The 26,002-nt window shown below is 35.6% G+C and overlaps 2 protein-coding genes across 2 annotated transcripts; one reads left to right on the forward strand and one right to left on the reverse strand.

Annotated features, from left to right (window-relative positions):
* Positions 1-353: 353 nt before the first annotated feature.
* On the forward strand, positions 354-24,736 carry LOTGIDRAFT_82929 (hypothetical protein; the record flags this gene model as incomplete). The annotated part of the gene is made up of 3 exons (XM_009045626.1): positions 354-474; positions 643-788; positions 24,608-24,736. Coding segments are annotated over 3 exons (396 nt in total), but the record flags the coding sequence as incomplete, so codon positions are not given.
* Positions 24,737-25,018: 282 nt separating this feature from the next.
* LOTGIDRAFT_103366 (hypothetical protein) lies at positions 25,019-25,195 on the reverse strand (the record flags this gene model as incomplete). The annotated part of the gene is made up of 1 exon (XM_009045627.1): positions 25,019-25,195. A coding segment is annotated over one exon (177 nt), but the record flags the coding sequence as incomplete, so codon positions are not given.
* Between the last annotated feature and the right edge of the window lie 807 nt (positions 25,196-26,002).

Here is a 26,002-nt window from a genome sequence, read left to right on the forward strand (position 1 = left end):
CTGCAATTGTTAATTTTCATGAGCTTAATTGAATAATTCCAAAATCAGGACTGAAGTTCACAGGAGTCATACGAAGGAGGGATAGAAGTCGTTCAAGACTCGCTAAATCCGTAGAAGAATTTTTGGTTCTTGTGTGTGTTAATAGTTATTTTCGGGTTACCGCAACATTGAGAATTTTTTTTAGGCTATGTCGATTGTCGGGTTTTTGTTTTTTGTAAACAACATTTTATTCCTAAGAAAAGGATTGGAGATCAGGCTTACGCCTATGAAACCTCCTCTCCTTTTTTTTAGAAAATCACAGAGGCAAAATGTACGGAAGCGTACGGAAGTGTATTAGGGCCATTCATTTTTTTTTTTTGAATTTTCAAGTTAGTATGTTGAATTTTCAAGTTAGTATCTTGAATTTTCAAGCTAGTATGTTGAATTTTCAAGCTAGTATGTTGAATTTTCAAGTTAGTATGTTCAAGTTAGTATGTTGAATTTTCAAGTTACTATGTTGAATTTTCAAGTTAGTATGTTGAAGTTAGTATGTTGAATTTTCAAGTTAGTATGTTGAATTTTCAAGTTAGTAACTTGGATTTTCAAGCTAGTATGTTGAATTTTCAAGCTAGTATGTTGAATTTTCAAGTTAGTATTTTCAAGTTAGTATGTTGAATTTTCAAGTTAGTATGTTGAATTTTCAAGTTAGTATGTTGAATTTTCAAGTTAGTATGCTGCATTTTCAAGTTAGTATGTTGAATTTTCAAGCTAGTATGTTGAATTTTCAAGTTAGTATGTTGAATTTTCAAGTTACTAACTTGAAAATTCAAGATAATAACTTAAAAAGAAAATAAAAACAAGTTTCACGTTGACAATAGGCTTATCCAATATGATATGGTCATGTTTAGATTTTCTTCAACTAAAAGACATTTTAAAACACAAGCGACTAGGACTACAGTAGATATATATTCAAGCTCATGAAAATTAAAAATTGCAGTCGTAGCAAGGGGTCTACGTATTTACGGAAATTGCAGGATGTCGTCGTAGTTGAGCGCGTTGAAAATTGAACTGGGTGATAGAGACTATCTCATAATCTGGCCCTATATCTTATTTTATGTTGGTTGTACAGCGACATCTGTCGACATAATCATGACCTTCAAATACATTCGACATGTATTTGGAGAAATGTTTCGCAAGATTTGTTGAGCGAGATTTGTTATTGAACATTTGTTTTGAACATTTGTTCAAGTTTTGTGTTTTAAGTTTTGTATTTGAAAATATGTTGAGCTAGATTTGTATTTGAGGATATATTATATTTCGCCAGGGGTAGTGCAAATTTCCTTTTATGTCCTTTTTACGTAAATAACCATATTACAAAAATAATGTAGTTATTTTCATTTCGATACCTCATTCCGTTCCCGAGTTATCGCTAAAAAACCATATGCAAATTCATAGCAACGGCCCGTAGTTACGCCACAAAAAATCCTCGACAGTTTTCGTGAATCTTCGGAAAGTGACGTCATATCCAGAACTTGTTGTTGATGCCCGACATTTTCTCCACTGTACCAAAACAGAAGTGACAGAAGCCACTGTGTGGCTATCTTTTGTAGCCATGCTAATAGTCAGCTACAAGAATGGCCAAACAACCATGAGAGAGCTCGCCTGTGGACAAAATTTGTGCAAGTGAAGCGTGATAAATTGAGTCAGTCGACAAGAAGCGTTTTGTGCGCAGAGTACTTTTCTGACGATTGTTTTGATAATTTACAACAATTCAACATGGGTTTTGCGAAAAGGTAGGTCTTATCACCAAAGAAAAGTATTTGATGTGCTTAGTGTAGTGTCCAGTGTTTCGGACTCCTCTGATCATTTTATGTATTGAGAGTTATGTCCCTTAATTGAATATGGCTGCGCCCATAACTAAGATGCACGCCGTCCAATTTTATGATTAAAATGTAGTTAAACTATATATATCTTTTACACATCACCAAGATCCACCCATAAACATTATATTTGGCGACGAGGTAAAGTAATGGTCACATAAATATCATCTACCATGGCTCAAATGTTAAATTTGTCGGCGATTCCGAAATTTCAAGCAGACTCCGACCATAGCTCATTGGCAACCAGATGGAAGAAATGGCGTGACCGATTTGATGTATACATCCTGGCTTTGGTTGTAAGGGATGATAAACAAAAACGTGCATTACTTCTACACCTTGCAGGTGAATCAGTTCAAGAAGTTTTCGATGGTTTATCTGATACTGGTGAAGATTTTAAAACGGCATCTGATAAATTGAAAGATTATTTTGAACCAAAGAAAAACATCAGATTCGAAAGATATATTTTTCAAACAAGCAAGTCAGAATTCAGGTGAATCAATCAGTCAGTTCGTAACTCGCCTTCGATCACTATCAGCTACTTGTGATTTTCCTGATGTTAATGATGCCATTGCTGATCAAGTAGTCGAGAAATGCTCGTCTTCAAGACTTAAACGGCGTCTACTCAGAGAGAAGGATCTTAAACTCGACAATATCATAGATATTTCACAAGCTATGGAATCCGCTGAGAGTCAAACTAACCAAATGGATCATTCGTCACGTACCGGTACCACAAAATCAGAATCTGTCAACTATATGTCATCAGGTGGAACCAAGAATTCTAAACCTCACAACCATCCCAAATCTAATCGGCATAACCAAAACCAAACCTGTGGCTTATGTGGTGGATTTTGACCCCATGTAGACAAACCATGTCCAGCAAAAGGGGAAACCTGTTCTAATTGTGGAAGGTTAAATCATTTTGCAAGAGTTTGTAGAGGAGGAGGTCGACCGACCACATCTACGAATACCAAGACTTTTGCTAAACCAACCAATCGATATAACCAATCAAAGTCGAAATCCAATAATGGAGGATCCAAACCTAAATCAATCAATCTTATTCATGACAGTCAATCATCTTCTGATGATGAATATATTTTCACAGTCGACTCACCAACCAACAGCAAGCAACCGCTTACTAATCTAACCATTGCTAGTGTAACCATTCCTGTTATCATCGACACTGGAGCATCAGTCAATATCGTCGACAAGGAAACATATCAGAAAATCATCAAGCATAAAGCGTTAGAGTTGAGAACACCAAAATCTAAGATCTACGTGTATGGTTCAACAATTCCTCTACCAATCCTAGGAGTATTTGATGCTACTATAGAAACTCCAATCAAGTAATGTACGGCACTATTTTATGTCACAGACCAGAAAGCAAGCACTCTTATTGGGTACAAGTCTTGTTTAGAACTTGATCTAGTATGTTTTTTTCTAAGGATTAGGCAAACTAAAAGACTACCAATTCCAAATCCACATAGACGAAACAGTTAAACCTATTGCTCAACCTGCGAGACGCATTCCTTTCCATACAAGAAAATTAGTTGAGGCTGAACTTCAAAAACTTCAAGACTCTGACATCATCGAGGAAGTATTTGGACCGACACCTTGGGTATCGCCCATTGTAATCGTACCGAAACGGAATAACACAGTCAGAATATGTGTTGATATGAGAGCAGCCAACACAGCTGTTACCAGACAACGTCACCCAACACCAACCTTAGATGAAATCATACATGACCTTAATGGATCCACAGCATTTTCAAAACTGGATCTCTTTCAAGGTTATCATCAAATTGAGTTAGCCTCATCATCACGCTACCTTACAACATTAAGAAGGTACAAAAGACTATTGTTTGGCTTATCTTCTGCATCTGAGATATTCCAGTACATAATCCAGCAAGTTTTGACAGGCATACCAGGTGTAAAGAACATCTCCGACGATATCATTGTCTATGGTAAATCAGACACTGACCACAACCAATCTCTTCATATGGTATTTCAACGCCTACGTGAAAAGAATCTTAAACTAAATCTCGACAAATGTTTGTTCAACCAACACAAACTTGAATTTTTCGGATTTACATTCTCGCCTCAGGGTATATCTCCAAACCCTGCTAAAGTTGCTGCAGTAAAAGAAGCACCTGTTCCACAGGATGCTGCTGCTGTAAGAAGCTTATTAGGAATGACAAACTATATAGCCCGATTCATTCCACATCATTCGATAATCACCGACCCTCTCCGAGAATTAACTAAAAAGGGAATCGAATGGTCATGGACTGAAGAACATCAAACAGCTTTCCAAAATCTCAAGGATAGTCTATCAGTCGAGACAGTTATATCGTACTTTGACCCTGCAAGAAAAACAGAGATCTTTGTAGATGCTAGTCCTGTAGGACTCGGAGCAATACTTACCCAAGTTGATGCAGGTGATCATCGCTTCGTCATATCTTATGCTAGCAGAAGCCTATCTGATGTTGAAAGAAGATACTCCAAATAGATCGTGAAGCACTTGCCATAGTTTGGTCTGCAGAACGTTATCATCTGTATGTCTATGGAAAAGATTTCATCATCATCACGGACCACAAACCATTAGAGGGGATTTTTAATAAACCACTTTCCAAACCTACAGCAAGAATTGAACGTTGGTTACTACGTTTGCAACCATACAACTTACTAGTTGAATATCAACCAGGAGCTAACAATCCTGCTGATTTCTTATCGAGACACCCTCAACCCTGCCAACCAAATTTTGATAGAGACATAGAAGAATATGTTAATTATATTGCTAATAATGCTGTACCAAAATCTATGACTTTAGAGATGATCCGAGAAGCTACATCGACGGATCCAGCTATGCAGAAATTGATTCAATCTATCAACACCAATATCTGGAATAAGGCTGATCCTGACATTAAACCATTCTACAACGTCAGAAACCAGTTATCGGTTGTTTCATCAGTTGTCCTCAGAAATTCAAAATTGGTAATACCAGAATCTCTACGTGATAATTGTCTCAAAATAGCTCACGAAGGTCATCAAGGAGTTGTTAAAACCAAACGATTACTTCGAGAAAAAGTATGGTATCCCAACATTGATCGAGATACAGAATCACTCATCAATCATTGTATACCTTGTCAATCAGCAAACACTGGAACCTCGCCAAAACCAGAACCACTTCACATGACAGAATTTCCATCACAACCCTGGAGTCATGTTAGTGCTGATTTTAGACTATCTGTTAGTGGTTATAGATTATTACTCTCGTTATCCAGAAGTAGAAATCATCAAATCAACCTCAGCTCACTGTATTGTACCAAAGTTAGACAAAATGTTTGCTACACATGGAATTGTTCACGAACTTAAATCTGATAATGGACCCCCATTTAATGGTGCAGATTTTCAATCATATGCTAAAACTGTTGGTTTTCATCATGCACGTGTCACTCCATACTGACCTAAGGCAAATGGTGAAGCTGAAAGGTTTATGCGCACGATCGAAAAGTACATTCGTTCATCTTTTGTTGAAAGGGGAGAATGGAAGAGAGATCTTAATCAATTTTTACTCAACTATAGAGCAACGCCACATTCTACAACCGGTGTATCACCAGCTCAACTGTTGTTTAATCGTCAAATCAAAACCAAACTTTCAGAAAATTCATTAGAAACACCAAGTGAAGACAACCACCAGAAATTGGCTAGAATAAACGATAAAGCTGCCAAATGTAAGATGAAATCATATGCAGATCAAAAGTTCCATGCCAAATCATCCGATCTCATGCAAGGAGACTTTGTATTAGTGAAACAGAATAAAGTCAATAAATTGTCTACGCCTTTTAGTGCTGAACCATCCGTTGTATTAGATGTTAAAGGATCTATGATTACACTGAAACGACCTAATGGTAAAGTTTATGCAAGAAACAGCTCGTTACTAAAAAGAGTACCAACTACGTCAAATCAGCTCAATAAAGCAACATCCGATTCTGAAGATGACATCGAGGATGATAGTTATGCTCAACGACCAAATCCAGTAATTCCACAACCAATGAGAAGAAACCCAAGAAGACATCGTAATAGACCCCGTTATCTAAATGACTATGTTTAGGGCAATTTTAATTATTTCCTAGTCAATTGTTCTGAACTGTGATTTGAGTAACATTATATTTAATCAATGTGCTAAATAATGCGTAATATTTTAAATCTAATCAAGTGGACAGTTATCCATTTTTAATTTTATTTTAACTTGAAAAGAACACAAATAACTTTCAGTGCTATTATGTAACCAGTGACAATGTTCTTTTATCTAAAGGGGGAAGGGATGTAGTGTCCAGTGTTTCGGACTCCTCTGATCATTTTATGTATTGAGAGTTATGTCCCTTAATTGAATATGGCTGCGCCCATAACTAAGATGCACGCCGTCCAATTTTATGATTAAAATGTAGTTAAACTATATATATCTTTTACACATCACCAAGATCCACCCATAAACATTATACTTAGAAATGTGTATGAACCTAAGTTATGCTTTTAAATCAATTTTTTTCTCTGATGTAACAAATATTCAAAATATAATTGTCAAATGCATGCCATGTCTGAGAATGCCTTTTGAAAATTTTCCATTTGAAAAGACCTACACATAACCTACTTCCCTCCTAGATCGAATAATTATTATCAACTTATCATTGTTACTTTTTTCATTATATTAAATAGGCTTAGATTGAATGGTTTGGCTGTCCCAACAAAACAAGCCACTCAACCCAATTCCAATTCAACTTTGCCAAAACCACTTCAAAGATCTGCAGCAGTCAAGTTTGGGAAAAGGAGGATTATTGAAGATCAGTGACAGTGCCAATAACAGAGAAAGTAAGATGCTCAGTTGTAAGAATGAAATGAAGGCGCCTGAATGTACAACAGTTCCTCAAGATCTCCATGTAAACTTGTTATCATACATGTAAATCTTAAATATGGGCTTTTCATAATTATTTATCAAAATTCATATTTGTATGTCATTGTTGATTTATCTGAATATTGTTTAACATCTTTTGTAACCTGTAGTAACCCGTACATCTTTTTCTTTCCATCACATGCACTTGTGTATATATTATAACAATATATCGAAATATTATGTAAGTTATACTGATTCTTTTCTGTCTTCGACTTTGTATAATGATCTAATTCTGACCCGTTTAAAATAAAGAGTTTATTATTATAAAAAACATAATCACAAATAGTTCAGTTTATATTCAGATAGGTTAAGTTCTTAATAATCTTGTGTAAGTTTTGGCTTGTCAGTTGTAAATTGTCAATTATTCTACCCTAAAATTAAATGAACTTTTTGTGTTAAGTTAATAATGGTAATGATCGTACTTTGTGTGATTTTATTCAATGAAACAAAGGGACAAACCAAGTGCTATTTCGTTTTTATCTGCACAAAAGAGGGCAGCTTGATTGAAAGTGTCTTCATTTATAGTGATGTTACATACGAGACATTCTTCTACTCATTGTGGAGGCTAGAAGGGTTGTTGGGCTATTTTAAAAATTTTGAATAACGTTAATGAAAAAGACAAGTTAATCAATGCTTTACTCTAAAGCAAGCATGTTTATTTTTTGCATTTTAAACCCTCTAAATGTGTACAGTTCTTCTCGACCTGGTGGAGGAAAATGTGCACGGATACAACAGACGACACATGCTGGCAAAACAACTCTGACATCTTTTCCAGCACCATTGCACGAATTGTCTATAAGCTATATGTCGGTATCTCTCATCCCGTCTACCACTAAAAGCGTGTCCACCATATTGCTGCTTGTAGCCTAACCATGCTACTTCCAAAACAAATTGATTAAAGAATAAAGGTCCCATTCCCGGATGATCAGTTATACATTCAACCCGCTGCCCTGTTGAGTCTTCATGCTGTGTGATCTTTGCTTGCGAGGTCGAGGTCAGGACTTCAATATTAAACTCAGTTTAAAAAAAAACAGCACCCGTCCATCCGTCCACACTCGAAACTAGCGTTGATCTTAGATATGACTCACTATTTATCCTCGAAATCGGTTAGACATGGTCATAATAATCTGACCATTATTACTAAGCATTAGGGTAGGATTTGCTTATTATTCTTACCATTCTCCTGAACGATCGGTCTGAAGCCGCCACGCCCAATCTTCACCACCACTGTCACTCGTGCCAGTTTCTTCTTCTTCAACAGAAGCAAGAGGTTCATACATATATGGTCCAATTTCATAGCAAGGTTCTTCAGCGTGATCCGAATCCAATTCGCCCTGTGATAATACCCGTGCTTCGCCAAAATCAGTTGACTCTAAAGAGGTATCCGATGTTTCGCCATGTGGAATTACCGCTTCCATTTTGACGTATGTTGTGGGTATGACGTCATTGACACGACGTGATAACAAAGCCCGCCATTTTATAGGCAATTCTCGGAAAGTTCGTATTCTTTCCATTTTTGAGAAAAGTAACTTTTCGAGAATTTTTTTTAATTTTGTTTTGTAAAAGATAAACGATCCAGGAGATATTCCACACATTTATTAACAATCTAAAAAACGACTTTGCACTACCCCTTTAATTCAAAAATTGTAAAAGCGAATGTTTATCGAAGAATTTTTATTTTCAGTACAAATTATTATTTTAGGTAAACAAATGTCAATTTTCATTAACAAATGTTAAATTAAGCGTGCAAATTAAGAGATAAGAATTTAGAATTGAAGAACATTGAATAAAAAGCCATTCCGCCTACCATACATGCCAACTAGTTACCAGGATGTAGAAGTGAAAAAGTTCCCCATTTTCTGATGCCGTGCAACTCTTTTGTCAGACACAATACCATTTTTTTAGATGCCTAACCTGTCTTAACCAAAGTCTAGGCTATCGCAGTAGCCATCCCTGTCAACTCTTCGACAGCTGAACGCAACTTTTCTGTCCGCAAACGAGTCAAATCTCCAATATCTCGATCCTCAATGGTGGAAAACAGAAGGCCTTCTGCTGATGACATTTGAGTGACAGACTTGCTGGTCACTTGATTATGATGAACTAATTGACACTTTCGGGCAAGGGTCTCGAGATCTGTCAAAAGCGCTTATTTAAAAGTTGAACTCGACGATATTCTAATATTATGCTCTTATTAAGAATTAAGATATCTTAACTACCATTAGAAGTATAAGTTTGAACCTCTTTATCTGGTTTAGGATTAGGTCTATTGCCTTAAATGTTTATTCAAATTGAACTGCACAAAAAGCATTTTCCGAAAAAGGTGGAGGAGCACCAAAAACGGTTTCTGCCCCTCCCGTCCATTTGGACCTACCAAGCCACTGTTGGTCATATTAGGCATAGGCAAACGACTGTCGCTAACATGGCCCGACAATGCAGAACATTACTCATTGCGGTTGGGTTTGTTAACTTGGCAGGTATAATATTGTTTTGTTTTTTTTGATAAATTCATTGTTTTTTAAAAACTTTCAAAAATTAAAACTCTACATTTCACTTCATTTCTATGGTGTCAATTTTGTACGACGCTAAATGCAATCAGATCTTTCACAGAAACAAAACAACTGAATTTAATAGTAAGCATGTTATCTTCCTTTAGATTTCGGGGAAGGGAGGTATGATTCTCCCAAATGTACAGGCCTAGGGTGGAGCAGACACTTTATTTAGAAATTAGGATTAAGGGTCTTGATATTGGGTTTTCTTCTGTTCTTATTCTGATCTGAAATTAGAAAAAATAACTCGCCCGATGGGCGGGAAGTATAGTATCTGTTATGTACTGATTGTTTTTAGTTTACTATGAACAATATTATCATTTAAGTTCTTATTTTTTGAATATGCAACTATCATTTTCTGCTTATAGACATGGGGGAATTTCTCTTGAAGGCTCTTATAGTGGGCATGAACTATCTTGCTTGCTCGATTGCTGGTTGTATTAAACGGGACAACAAAGGGTGCTATGCTTACATTATGATGAATATTTAGTCCTATAGGTCTTGCTGTATTCAATGTCTCAATCCAATGGGCTTCCCTAGATTGACGGGATTTGGTAAGTTTCATCTTCGGGCAAGTCAATTTCTATACGCTCAATTGGGATTAGGGCGAGATCGTCTATTGAATGGTCGTCGAGGTTGAAATGATTAGAAACAGGCTTGTCTTTCTTTAATTTGATGTCTGACCTAGGAGCATTAAAGCGAGTTCGTAAATTATTCTTAGTTTCTCCTACATATTGTTTGGGGCATTTCTTGCATGAAATTAAATATATTACATTCGAATGTTCACATGTTAGATGTTCCTGGATCGGGTACCTTTTATTCGTAGAGTTGCTTACAAAATAATGAGTTTCTGATATAAAGGGACATGTTTTGCATCTACTGGACAAACATGGAGCATTTCTTAAACCTGGAGGTACTTCGGCATAAAGTCTGTTTTTAGCTACTATCTGTGCTAATGTGGAATTTTTTATGTTTCGTAAAAATCGTTTAGAGTACCCACGCTCTTTCAGTTTTGAGAAAACAATCGTACAGGCTTGGTTGAAATCAGAAGATCTTGTACAAATTCGATGAAATCGTAAAACTTGTGACTTAATTATACCAGAAAAGGTATGTATTGGGTGAAAGGAGCTCTTGTGCAAGAGTTGATGAGTATCTGTTTCTTTGAAATACACTTTAATATCCAGTTTATTTGTTTCAGCTATGGAATCTCCCTTAAAGACTGTGGTATCGAGAAAGTCTATGCTTTTGTCACTCTCGTTTGCGGTTAGTTTGATAGAAGGATGGTGGTTGTTGAGAATTTCAAAGAATTCCCAAAACTGTTCGATAGAATAAGTCCAAACCATAAAAATGTCATCCAAAAAGCGTCCGTAAAAAAGTGGGTCAAATGGACAGAGGGGCAACACCTCACGTTCCCACTCTGCCATGAAAAGGTTTGCGTACGAAGGGGCGAATCGTTTGCCCATTGCTGTCCCTGAAGTTTGTAAATATGTTTTACCATTAAATGTGAAATGTAAGACAAATCTCTAAAAGCTGTAGAATTGCATCGTCGGGTCTCTTTGGATCTGGGTTTCTATTAAAAGCTTTACGAACTGCCGTTAAACCAGTAGTGTTATTGATATTGGTATACATAGAAGAAACGTCGATAGAAATTAAAATAGCTTTAGAGGGAACTCGAAGATTTTTTATTTTATTGACAAAATCGGTTGTGTCTTTAAGGTAGGCGCGATGTTGACATGCTAGAGGTAGTAAGAAATGATCAATGTATTCTGACACTGCATATGACTCACTACCACAGTCAGATATAATCGGGCGGCCTTTAGGGATTTTATTCGAGATAAACCACTCCTTGGTTGGATTTTAGACAAAGTGTACAAATGTCTCTCGCGACAATCAGGTTTAGCAGACAGATGGTCATATTGTTTCTGTTTGAGATAACTAGTTTTGACTAAATCGGCAAGAATATTGTGAATCATGTTAGCAGTTTCTTTGAAAATTGGTTTCGGTAAAATGGCATAATGTTTAGGATTAGTCAGTTGATTCTCTGCTTCTGAAACGTAATCCTCCCTATTCAGAATGACACAACATGAACCTTTGTCACTCTTTTTAATACCAATGCTATCGTCTTTCTTAAGTAAGTTTAACGCTTCACGTGTGAGATTAGGCTTTTCGTGTGTTATGGAAAGGTTCACTGTTTGGCTATTCATACTCGCAAATGCTTTCAATATTTCAGGATGGATGGCGGCCTGAGGGGGTGTGGATTTAGTAATAAACATTGTTCTAGCACCACGTGGGGGGTGGTTTCGAAAAAAATATGTGCAGCTAAGATTTCGTTGAAATCGTTCAATGGATGGTCGGAGATAATTCAAGTTAGCTGTCTTTGGTGTGGGAATAAATTTAAGTCCACGGTCTAAGATTGAATGCTGAAGGGGTGTGAGAATTTTGCGGCTCAAGTTAACTACAGTTTGGCCTAGCGGTGGCCTCTCAGTATTTTTATCCCCAGTAATTAGTTTAAAGACTTACTCGATGCTTTAAGCTGGTGTATCCAAAACAAATAAATGCTGTTTGCTGTTTCTGGAGACCAATAAAGATTATCAACTGCTTCGAATTCTTCTTCGTAGGGTGGTAAGATTGTTGCGCTGTTGATACTGGACTCCATAATCATGTTGTTGAGAGTGCTGAGGTTCTGTTGTGCTTTATTCGAGATTTTATTTGAAATGGGTATACATGTGAAGAGGATCTTGGAGTTTGGGAAGGTTTTGTTGGCTGTGGCGATTAATTTCTGGGCTTGGTTAAAGGAGGTCTTTGGTAGCTGATCACGGTTGTTGAGAAGGTTTGGGATCATGGTCGTATGATTCCAGGATTGACTGTATGTGATGGATTTGGGCACCGGGGTAAGAATGTATTTCAGTGTCTGAACTGGTTTTGGTAATTCGATTCAGGTTAGATGATCCAATTATTAAGGTAGATTTCTTTAGAGCAGGTAGCTTCCATAATGATTTGTCCTTGGTTTGGTGATAATATGGTTTGGTTATAGCGGATATAATGGTCGTCGACGGTGTGATTGGTACTGGTTTTGTAGTTGTTAGAATTGTAGCATTGGGAACGGACTGGGATCTGGTTCGAGGGGGGGAAGGTCTGGATACACGTCTCGACTTGGATGGAGACTGAGGGGTGGTTTGCTGGTCCAAAAACGCACAGAAGGAAGAAAGGTTGGCGGATCCTGGATCACGTGGTGAAGATTCAGATGGTGTGGAAGGGGAAGACGAGTCTCTACGAGAGCGTTTACCTATGTCTGCTGGACTAGGAGTAGGTGAACTTCGGGCTCGTTTAGAGGTTTGGTTCGGCAGCGTGGTGGCTCTAGATGTAGTGTCCATTTCAGTTGGTAGAGATATGGTTACTCTGGTTTTTGTTTCGTTGATTGTTTGGTAGAACTTGGTGATTACAGCTTGAGTGAGACAGGCCCAGGACAGGGCATGAGAAACGATGCGGTCGACGGCAGGTGATGTTAAAGACTTGGTACGAATGATGGTCAGCTTCTCTTGAAGTGTGGTTTGGTAATGGTCGATCAGGACCTGCGTAACCTTAGAGAGCCATGTCCGATTGAGGGATTTAATATTCGCGTCAACAGCTGATGTTTTCATTGCTGAACGGATAAAACTATCCAACTCAGAGACTTTGCGTTTGAAGGTAAACGCTGGTTGGCCTTGCTGTTGAAGGGTAAGGATTGCCAAATGATGGAGGCACTGCAAAACTTGGAAGAACACCTTCACAAAGGGTTCTTCCTCCTTATGAGTGGGGACTGGTTGGCGTCGGTGGACTGGTAGTCGTTTCTGTTGTTGGTCAGGTCGATGGTTACCTCTTGATTGGTAGGTGTTGTAGGTAGGTCGGCGATGAGGTGGGATATAGCTGGATGGGTTGGTTGGTGGTCGGCGATTGGTAGGTGGTAGAGGTCGATGGAAGACAGGGCCGTGATATTGGTTTGGTTGACGATTAGTGTTTCTATGTCTGGCTTCTTGCCAGTGGTTGTTGTAGTTGGGGAGCATAATGAAAATAACTTGAGGTTAGAAAGGGAATGTACAGTGGATGTAACAGGAGGAAACTGTATATGCTAGCGTGAAAATGTGGGGATCAAATTATGCAAATAAGTCAAACTGGGTTTGGGGATATATAAAGTAAGATCAAAGTTATGATGAACAATGCAAAAATATATATTTAGGTGATAAATAACGCTAACAATGATGTGAAAAATTATAACAAGTAAAACAAAAACTTACGCAATTGATACGAACCGGTTTTCGAAATATTATCCTTGTTCAAGTGTCGAGGAATGGTTTTTCTTTCAGGGCGATGTTCGGAGGTTGGATTCAATGTTGATATGGGAGAGGAAAGTAAGTTTCACATGGGAAATACAGATTGTACAACTACAGATCGTAAGTTTCATTCAAGACTTCAAAATATTTGATTACCAGTTGATATCGATATCAACTTTCTCCGACCCCCTCAAATAAAACCCTTTCAAAATTACAGCCAAAGACATGATATACTAATTTAAATTAAATTGGAGGAGAATCTATGGGTTTTGATTATTTAAAAGTGTTAATAATACCTGAAATTAAAGTCAATTGGCTTGGTGGTATTCCAGAAAAAGTTCGAAGATATATTTTGAAAGCAATTTGAACCAATATCAATGAACATATCAAAGAATATTAAGTAAGGATTTATAACTAACGAAACGAAAGTTATCTATATGATTAGATACATATTCTTGACTAAACATTTTACTTGGCTACCAAAGCGTATGGTAAGGGTCTTCAAGTTATGAACATTCAAAAGCTTTTTTAGTCTTCTTTCCCTTGTGGTCTTTCGCGTAAATTTTGAATAGAAATGTAGCGCTTTCGATTATTGTCATTTAAAGCTAATAGTAATAAGTATGCGTTTTCTAATTTCAGTCATAAAAGTCGAGACTCAAAACCTTTCTACAGTTGGTAAGTTTAAGATGGCCTTTTAGCTACTTTTATCGAGGAGAAGATTTTCAGGAATTAAAGCTCCCGATGTTATACAATCATTCATTTGCTCTGTCGCTCATTCCTATGATCTTTGACATATATCACCATTATGCTTCCACAGAAATTATATTTTGGAAAAGAAACCTGTACCGAATAAGGCTATTCCTGTATTGAACAAATTGTCAGTGCAAAACTCTTTTCCACATTAGCAACATTAGTCATGGATGCAGTATATATTTTATTTGATTTGTTGCAGAAGAGAATATCAATACAAGAGAAGCTGTGAAAGGTATTTGGTTATATTTTGTTTTCATCTGTAGTTATTTTATACCTTTTGTTTGGAACAGAATGGAGGGGCACAAAACAAACAAATAGTTAAAAAAATCTAAACCTTTTGAACTATTCGTAGCTCTATTTCATATTTCTATGCCTCAGACACCCCTTTCCTTTAGGCCGAAAAAAACCAATCAAAAGTCAAGAACCGCTTTTATTCACATAGAAGTCTGATTCAAGTGCAAATATTAAAAATTAGATGTACCTTAATGAACTTTCTCTGCTATGCTTTGTATTAGGCGAGACATACAGTAACATAAATCCGAATTTAAGATGGGAAATACAAACTGTGTTGTTGACAAAGGTAATACTAATAAATTCTGAGATGCACAGGTCGGCTGAAGATTTAAAAGAAAAGCGAAATAGGCCTACTCATATAGAATAATTAAAGGATTACAATACAAGCAACTGCAGTAAATTTGATGATCACAGATTCTGTTAGCTCAGGTCGACAAAATACAAAGTTTGCTAGAAAATAGAACATGGGCCAGTCGAAATTTTGACGCCTGTTTCTAGTCGATGATGACTGTGGTTGTCATTCGTTTATACAGGCCTAAGCTATATAGTGAATAAAACAAGTATTTTATTCCAGAGATGATACAAGCTGAAGATTGTATTTTAGATACAAATATTGGAAGAGGTAAGATTAAGATAATCTCCTATTGGGCAAAGGAGCAAGTATTTTGTACCTATTTTGTTTGGTGATTTCTTTGTGTGAGAGAACCTGTACTGTCAAGGAATTTGGTCGAAATCTATCAATTTTTTTAGGAATAAACTTGCATGAATAAACTTCAAGAGCAATAGCAACGCTTCTTTTTTTACATGTGATTTAGGACTAATCTTTGACATTCTAATTTTGTAGGAAAAGAAACAGAGAGTTTACTTAAAGTTGATATGGATGACAAGTCTAAATTTCAGATGGGGGATAAAGATTGTAAAACTAAAGAACGTAGGCCTATTCATATTTTTGTGATTTTAGTTTTGTAATGCACGAATATTTTGTGGCCCCGTCAAAGCCCCCTCACCTCATGTTTCCTAGAAACGCCACTGTTGACGTAGGAAAAAGCGTCAAAATTTGCTTGTTAAGCCCAACGCAGACGAGGAACATTTCTGTCGACGAACAAAAACATGGAACAAATATATTTGTTTTCCGTTATCCGCAGACGACAAACATAATTCCGCAGACGACGAACATTTAGCTCGAACAATACGCCAGTGCCACGGAAATCACATGACCTCAAAATGGCGACGTCCAGAAGAAAATGTAAAATTACGTTAACTATTTTATTAATTTTAAAAAGACGCCAACGTAGACGGCGAAATAGGAGCATTTGTGTCCGTAACTGGATTCAACGTCGTAAAGAGCAGGGTGTGTTCGGCAACGTACAAGAGCTGTCGGCTGACGAACTAGCAATGTATCGGCGATATTTCCGGGTTGACAAAGACGAGTTCAACACAATATTGAGGCAGATTGCGACCACATATCTACTAAAATCTGCTCCTTCTCCACAGTCCAATGACGATGAATGTTCGGCGCTAATGTTCGTCGTTAACGCAGACGGCGAACAAAGAATTGTTCGGGAGGCGAACAATTTTAAAAAATCAAACATGTTTGATTTTACGAACATTTCTCACGAACATTTTTGTTCGTGTTTCTGTAATCCGCAGACGGTGAAAAAATGATCCAAACAAAATTTTTACGATTGTTCACTTAAAATGTTCCTCGTCTGCGTTGGGCTTTAGCAGAATAATTGCAAGATATTTCATCCAATTTGAATGGATCTTGGCATGCTAGTATTGTTTGGTAAGATCTCAAGTGATTTGGACAATTACTTCGTGGTAATTTACGGCATTTTCGTTAGTTAGCGCCGAAGTGCAAAATCAGCTGCATTACTCTATAGAGACTCGAGACATAGTTTCCATATGACTTGGATGAAACGTGATATTAGAAAATTTGGTATGCTTTTCTGGATTGATAAGATTATAGGCTATAGCTAGGGGATGGTCAATAAATCAAGTAGGCCTACAAACAATTCGAACTTCATAACGAAACCCGAAATCTAAAAACAACATAATTGGTAGCAGCTCATGAACTTTACACAAAAGGAATTATATCAATCATTAGTGAGAAAATATTTCAGTGCAGCTCAACAAACACGAAAACTAAAAGTCAATTTCAAAAGTTCAGGGGAGGTAACTGATGAAAGTTTCATCCAATTTTAACAGTTCAGGGAAAGGAACTGGTCACCACACCCGCCGTTACTGCACAATACTACAAACAAAAAGCTCAGCAAAAGCTGAGCGTAATAAAATTATAGACACATCCAGTGTTAACTAGACATACTAATGTGATGATAACATGATACGCCTTAGGTGAAATAATCAGATATGTTATATTTTCGATTAGGTCATGATAACGACCGTAAAATCTTAAAGGGGAGTTTTCAGCTTTTTTGTTAAAAACCCCTGTGGCTGTAGTCTGTAGTAGTAGCCATGACTTCAAATGCCCGATATAAGTAAGAAATCGGCGTAGAAAAAACAAGCTCTAGGCTATAGAGATTGAGACACATAATATACTCCATTACGCTAGGTATGCTTCATTTCAGGTCAAATCATTGTCGCTGATAAATTTGATGCAAAAGGTAAAACAATTATCTCGAATTAAGACGATTTTGCAAAATGTAGTTGTATGTAGCTGACAACTTATGCATGCCTACTAAACCATCGAAAATATTATCATAATGACTGACCATCAACAACCTTAACCAACTGTCTATTAAGCATGCTTTTGGGCAAGTTTTGTATAAGCAAAAACAATGAAGCACGCTACCTCGATAATCGTATAAAAATTATACTTTGATATGCCATAATACGCGGGTCATACTCAAAACATATTTCTAACCTACGAGCATGGGCGTGCAAATTGTTATGAATACGTCACGTATACGCCAAAAATTTGAAACGCTGGATTACTCTGTCGTTATATTATGACAGGGCCCTAATAATGTCTGTATCAACAAGATTCGATACTATACTTTCATGAATGTTATTATCAAATTTAGGCACACACAATGGCGGATCGAAAAGAAAAACGGATATCAAGATGAAAAAAAAGGCAGAATTTGAGTTGGGTGATAAAAATTGTGTAAAATGTAAAGGTATATTTTATTAGTATTTAAACCAGATGCTAATATATTGATTTTATTTCCTTATAATGCGATGTTGATATAATGTCCCAATATTTCAATGTTTTTATAAATTATTCAGTGATTAATATTATATTAAAGGTATACTGCCTCTTAGAATAAACATACAATTTAAAGTCTCAAACTTGGTCAGTAACTGTAAATATTCATCAGTTATACACTTACCAGGTGCCATGAGTAACGAATCTATATACACAACGCGATATAACCATTATTAAACTAAGTAATGATTGAAAAAGGCTTATAAACGTGTTTCAACATTACTAGTTTATTGGATTATTAGATGTATGGATTTATCGGATTATAGACTATAGAGGAATTCTGTAGTATAGTTCTGACACCAGTCTACAGATGAGCAAAGACTCTTTTCGGCCAAGTTTAAAAATATCAAATTTTGGGTTATCCCAAGAGGTAGTATACCTTTAATATTTATTATTAATGACATTTTTATGATGTGATGATGAATAGTATTTCTTTATTGTGCAACGATTAATTTTATGTTTTAATGTTTCTATAATGAATTTCATGTCCCAATGATACAATGAATACTATTTTGTCTTAATGATGTCATGATTAATATCATGTCCTAGAAATGCAATGATTAATACTGTTCCCTAACGATGCAATGATTTATATTATGATCGAATTATGCTATATTTTTTAATCATAATGATGCGGTGATCTAAATTATGTATTAATGATCCAGTGATAAGTATAATGTTCCAATAATTCAATGATTCGTATTATGTACTAATGATTAATATAATGTTCGAATGATTCAATGATTATTATTGTGTTCGAATGATGCAATGATTAATATTATTCAAAATGATGATTGACTGATTGAGTGTTTAACATACAGTTCGAATTAACAAACTGATGACTATCTTATTCGAATGATGCAATGGTGATATTATGTGTTAAAATTTTAACTCTTGAGGCATCAATCGATTAGTGACTTGAAAAATCTGTATCTACAACTATATTGTTTTTACGTAGTTCATAATACTCGTTGTTATATACGTAGTTCATAATACTCGTTGTGCATAATACTCGTTGTTATATACGTAGTTCATAATACTCGTTGTGCATAATACTCGTTGTTATATACGTAGTTCATAATACTCGTTGTTATACATCATTTCAGAAGTGGAAATACACACCAAGGATTTGAAACATCAAGGTATGTCTTTAGAATTTGTATACACTAAAGTGTTCCAGATGGCTCTTTATTTTATGGTTATTCCCAATTCATCTTAATGTGTACAATTTCACCTGATTGTGTCATTTCATACCAGTGCATCATCTCGTCAGAAAGAAGGCAAAACCAAACATTCGGGTCTGCATCCGATTAAGATATGCTTGATTATGATCACCCCAAATTGAAACTAGGACGAATATAATTTTGCACTTCTTGGCTTGATTCTGAAAGAAGACTTGGTGATAGGATCACAGAATGCTTTTAATCAAATGAACTATCAACGATACACGAAAATGCCGAAAACAATTGCCTACTCTCATCTTTTTTTCATCTTTCGGACGGTAGTCTGTTAATATGTAGTTTCTACCCCAGAATTCGCAATATCCATCTTCTGTGTAAGTTAGAATGCATCATTTACTCTCTTTGTATCATGTCATCTAAATGTGGCATTATATCTTTATTAAATTTTTACAGACGAATCTGGATTACCACTAGCTTCTTTTGCAAATGTTAACATATCAATGGGAAAAAATTCTTCACTAAAAGGATCCGTTTCAGGTACTATTTACCTTACCTGGTTATTACTGTTTTGCTTGGAAAATAGTTGAAAAAATCTCGTCATCCGGAGATCAAACTGACGGCAACAATATTATACCTGTAGCCAGTGTCGGAGCCAGCCTCCTCCCGATACTGAGGGTACAAATAGCGGACAGAATTACTCAATGGGGGACAACACTGACAAAGCTGATTTCAAAATGCGGCAACTCAGTGGAGGCGTCAATTTAAAAAAAAGAAATCGAAAAATTAAATTAATTTGTAGCATTATAACAGTATTTTGGGGCACAAACTTATAAAAACATATTTTTAAATTCATTTACAAAGATAGCTTGCCAGGCAAGGTTATATACTCCAACTGACAGGTTTGATTTTAAATAAAAACATTTGGCAGTACAGTCACAATTACCAGTATGAAATTTTCAGCCTTTAAGTCATAAACAAAATTTCGTCTAAAGCTGTCAAGAATTCTAGAGTGTTTACGAGCTATACTAAATATTTTTCAATTTTCCGATATTCGATAGGGTTGTTCCTTGGTTGAAAACAAACACTCACACCAGGTTTCGTCAATAATCGAACCTTCTAGAGTGTTTACAAGCTAAAATTGAACGCGTTTTAAAGAACATGTGGTAATAAGATTTGTGCCTACTGGAGTGTGTACGAGCATTTGTGGACAAACGGATGGACGGGCGGACATGGGTGACGACAAAATACACCCCAATTTAACGTGTGCGTATAAAAAGTGGGATAAACTGGGAGGTTGGGGTTAATGCTTTTTTGCATTTGGTTAGTAGGTTTTGCTAAGCCTTGAGCTTCTTGTGTACCACTCCTTTGATTTTGTGTTATATGAAACGTTAATAATATTACTTAATATTAAACTAAGATTTGTACAATTTTCATCTACAGGTTCAAAAGAGGAAGTTCGTCCAAAAAAGGGTAAGAAATATACCAAATGTGTACACCTTTGGATCTTAATCTAGCGGTTATTGTGTTAAGAAACTTTGTGGCGGTTGTTCAAGGCTATTCCTTGGAAGCTTACGCATGTTGCTCGGAAATCGGAACGATTGTATTGAACACTGAAGACACCACAATAATAACTTTTTTATTCCAGCTGTTTTAGAAGCTAGTGTTGAAACTCTCGAAGAATTTGAAGAAATGTTAAAGAACCATGCTGGTACTGTTAAAAAGATGTCGATAAAAGGTGATTGGATTGACGATTTAGATGAGTTTACATTGGAAGATCATTTCAAACCGTGTCGCAAATTGGTCGATCTGCACATACAGTGTAATAAATTATCAGATATTCCACCAATTTCATGTTTAGATGGTCTAAGATCATTGGATATTTCCAAATGTTCCTCAATTAGCGCAACATCGGTTTTAAGAGAGTTAAGTTGTGTTAAAAGGCCATTGAAAAACATCACAATGGCTAATTGTTCACAGTTCCGATATAAAGAATTGTTAGAAATTGCTCTTTATGTTAAAAACGCAGATGTTTTAGATATCGGTAATTGCTGTCGACTTTGTCCCAATAAAATCAACGATGTTTTAGAGAAAACAAATATTCAAAAATTAAAAGTAACAAGATGTAAAATTTGTCGCGATTGTACGGAATTAAAAGGCGAGATCGGTGATCATATAAAAGACCTAGATCGCGTGCAGTTCGTCTGATACGATTTTTTCTATAAATCATGTTTGAAAATCACCATTCTCTTTGATGAGATAATTATAGCCTATTTTATTGGTTTGTTCATTTATTAGTTATCATGTCTTATTTTGTATTTTTTTAGTTTGATTAAAATATAGCTCCAACTACTTCTGGCTCTATACGCTTTGCGGCTAACTCCACTCTTTCTAGAATCTATACACATACAAGGCATGTTTACAGAGTCAACCGATTTCCGAGTAAGTGCTTAATCACCACTCTGGGATGTTCATTAGTAAACTGTGACTTGTAACATCCTGGTTTAACATGGCAGTGCATATTATTAGCCTATTTCACATTTGACATCTCTCGGTCGTGAATCTGATCCCTCCTCGGTATTGAATTGTTCCAATAGGTCAATCGTGTTTAGTGTTTAGGATGCGATGAAGATCGATGCGATGTTTTTCAAATATGTATTCGATCAACCTGAACGAAGACATGGCGATGACAAATGATGAATGTGGCAGTGTCATTGTTTCATTGTCTTGAACAACCCATAATGTTTCATGTTCGAATCATTTAGATCAACATTCACGAACATTACAGGTAGTCCGTAACACGAATCCCGAACATATCTCCCTTATTGATGAGGCTACATCAAAAAATGAAAAAGAACGATTGAACACTTCAGTGAACACATACTTTTCCTATTTCTCCATATCACAGAACTTTTTTTTTCTTTATCTTATGGTATCACTATAACCTATATTATAACTAAAACCACAAACGCACACTGTGGAATTTTATATACAAGTATTACATGAATCGCACACCAATGATTTTATAATTTGCCCATATATAAACAAACATATATAACAAACATATAATGAACCTTTCTTTGAGCTTATCACCGGTCGGTAGGGGGGGGGGAAAGAGAAACACGAAGTAAGTAACCAAATTCATTTTCAGCACCAGTTAGATCCGTTTCCAACGTCGATTTGTAAATTGCGAGAATACCCATAAGAAAGATTCAGTGTTCATGGACCATGCCATTTCTAAGTGTACAGTGCGTGATGATGACACACAAATAACGTGTAGTACGGGTTTTCCTTTACCTTGCGTAGTATGAAAAGGTATCTGCCAATGCTTGTGAAAGTGGGGATCCAAGGCGTTACGCCGGTAAAGGTGCCATTCACTCTGGGTTTCTTGCGACGTCTAATACATTCAGCGCAGGATAACTTATTTCACTTTATCAGATTACGAACGCCAACGATCAAGTATTTGGATCTCAGTGAAAAGGACGATATACGAAATTTGGCATCGAAGAAAAAATGTTCAGCTATTCAAAGATGGCCAGAGTTGGATAGTTGGTTGAGAGTCAATAATTTCGTAATTACTGTTACAAATGGTAGGTGGGGTCCCACTGAAAGGTTTCTTACCAGAATCTTTTAGATCGTTCAACTTCTGCGACACTTAAAATGATTGTGCGAGATACGCGTCTGTTTTCTTATAATAATATAACAATTATTGTGATCAGTTCCCACCCTTGACTATTGAAATTGGATAAATGTATTTTCATTAGTTACGTCCCTTGAACTTCGTTGTCGCTACTTCTTTTGTTGGCGCGTTCCTTCTTGTAGTTTGTTGTATAGAGCAGATATGACGGATGTGGCGCCAGGCAGGGTATGCTTACTCTTCTAGACACCTGATACCACTTTTCATTATGAAATACTTACTCATTTTTGGTTGAAATATTTCCTCAGGTGAAAAGTTCATTAGCTGCATAAATGTTTCGCCAAAATGATGTTTTGGATTCCGGGTTTAGTTTTGCGGTTCGGATCGTTAGTACTTGTTTTTTTTTTTTGGTAGGTGCGCAATTCTCCTTTTATCCAGTAAAATATAATTTATGTTATCAAGGTGTTTGGAATTTTAATTACTTTGCAAAATAAGATTGCCAATTTTACTCAGAGAACTGCATCACAAAGTTCCAAGTTTGGTATCCCAACTATCTTCCGATGGTGCTAGGTCTCCGTCACACTTTAAAATATATCGATATTCTGTATTTTGTAAGGTATCATTGACGCGTCCATTTTCGAAGTATCGTTTTTATTTCGTTTTTGTGACTGAAAATAATATTATTCTTGTATCTATAAGGTAGCATTGACGTTTAACTTGTTGACTGTCATGTGACGGAGAATCAATTGGTAGAATCAACAATCCTTTAACAAAAAGATGATTCGATTAACAACCGACGCTACAATTAAAGTTGGGCGATTTGGGATTTTTTGTGTATCGCGAAATAGAAATTTTCAATATAACGATATTTGATGTTATCGGTTTCCGAGTTTGTGTAAACCGTTTTAAAACTACATATATAACCCCACGATTTACATTTCAAAGCAGTAACAGTATTCTTTCTTTCTTTCTGATTTGTGATTATGTACCCTCTATAGAAGTTTATTGCTTATTTTAGTTTAAGTTGAATTTGACCTGCAGGTGACAATGTCTTTACATGTTCAATTGAATATATGTTTTTTAATTCATATTGCCCTTTCTTTTGTCCAAATGGTAGTGGAGTTTAGCCAATCAGAACTAAGATATATGTGGTTGATCGGGAAGTGAAGGACAAAAGTCTTATTTCTAACATTAATATTTCATTACTTAGTTATTGTTTATGTCTATCCCGTCCCCGTGGTATTTGTACAGGTATTCCTACCTATATACCTAGAAATGGAGACCAGTATGGTTGTAGCTTTTGTGATGTATAATTTAATGAAAAGTAAGTCGCTTTTATATTTCTTTGAATGACAAAATTATATTTGAATGACCTCCGAAGAGAATTTCGATTTATCTGATTAAATCTATGAATTGTATGTATAAATTCAATATTTGCTGTACCTTCCTAACATTCCAAATGATGGATTTGGTTTTCAGTATTTCTCACTATCTTATAAAAGGACACTAAGGGCCGTATGCTGCGGTCGAACTTTAGCCGTACTTTAGTCAAAGTCGAGCTTAAGTCAGACTTTAGGTATGCTGCGCTCGATCTTTGATGTAAGTCATGCTTTACTCGAGCGTTTTGTGGACAAAACTAAAGTAAAGTCTAAGATAGGGTGGTAGCAGACTTTTACGGAAGCGTATTAGGGCCATTCATTTTTTTTTTTTTTGGATTTTCAAGTTAGTATGTTGAATTTTCAAGTTAGTATGTTGAATTTTCAAGTTAGTAACTTGAATTTTGAAGTTAGTATCTTGAATTTTCAAGCTAGTATGTTGAATTTTCAAGCTAGTATGTTGAATTTTCAAGTTAGTATGTTCAAGTTAGTATGTTGAATTTTCAAGTTACTATGTTGAATTTTCAAGTTAGTATGTTGAATTTTCAAGTTAGTATCTTGAATTTTCAAGCTAGTATGTTGAATTTTCAAGTTAGTATGTTAAATTTAGTAACTTGAATTTTCAAGTTAGTATGTTGAATTTTCAAGTTAGTATGTTGAATTATCAAGTTAGTAACTTGAATTTTCAAGTTAGAATCTTGAATTTTTAAGCTAGTATATTGAATTTTCAAGTTAGTATGTTGAATTTTCAAGTTAGTATGTTGAATTTAGTAACTTGAATTTTCAAGTTAGTATGTTGAATTATCAAATTAGTATGTTGAATTTTCAATTAAGTAACTTGAATTTTCAAGTTAGTATCTTGAATTTTCAAGCTAGTATGTTGAATTTTCAAGTTAGTATGTTGAATTTAGTAACTTGAATTTTCAAGTTAGTATGTTGAATTTTCAAGTTAGTATGTTGAATTTTCAAGTTATTATCTTGAATTTTCAAGTTATTATCTTGAATTTTCAAGTTAGTAACTTGAATTTTCAAGTTAGTAACTTGAATTTTTAAGTTAGTAACTTGAAAATTCAACGACTTTTCAAGTTAGTAACTTGAATTTTCAAGTTAGTATGTTGAATTTTCAAGTTACTAACACTTGGAAATTCAACATACTAACTTGAAAATTCAAAGTACTAACTTCAACATACTAACTTGAAAATTCAAAAAAAAAAAAAATTAATGGCCCTTATATGCTTCCGTAGACTTTAGCCGTACTTTATATACGTTTGCGATTGATATTGTACCCATGGAAGTTTATTTCAACCCATTACACCAAATTATAGATATTTACCATATTGACCATTTAAAGACCGATTCAGATTTCCGAATGATGGCGTTCTGCATATTTTTGAAATGATTTCTGGTACAATACGTACAATATAATCATATATTTTACAAATTCCAGTACCAATGCAAAAGTGGTTGCTTAAAGTAAGGTGCTACGTAACAGTTCGAATCGTGCATATGCAACTTACTTCGAAAACGTGGAATCAGTCTCGTAATTTATCTTCTTTCGACTGCACTTGTCAAACTTGAAGTGACATATTAATATTTACTTTTTATTGATATTTGCGGATTTGAGAAGTTTAAATTATGTATAATCAGAGGACTGTATCCCTTTAACTAACCTGACGTCGGTTGAGCCAAAGTGAAGATATCTTGATGGAAATCCATATCGTTATCAAAATCGTTCTGCAGAGGGTGCATTTGTGCCGGTATCATAGCACACATCTTCAGATTTGAATTTCTAGAATCCATTATCTCCACTATACCACCACCAGTTTTTTTTTTCTCTCTTTTTTTAACATCGCTACAGATTTTTTATAGTAA

This window comes from Lottia gigantea (genome assembly GCF_000327385.1).
Source record: "Lottia gigantea unplaced genomic scaffold LOTGIsca_1, whole genome shotgun sequence".
NCBI classification, from domain to species: Eukaryota; Metazoa; Mollusca; class Gastropoda; family Lottiidae; genus Lottia; species Lottia gigantea.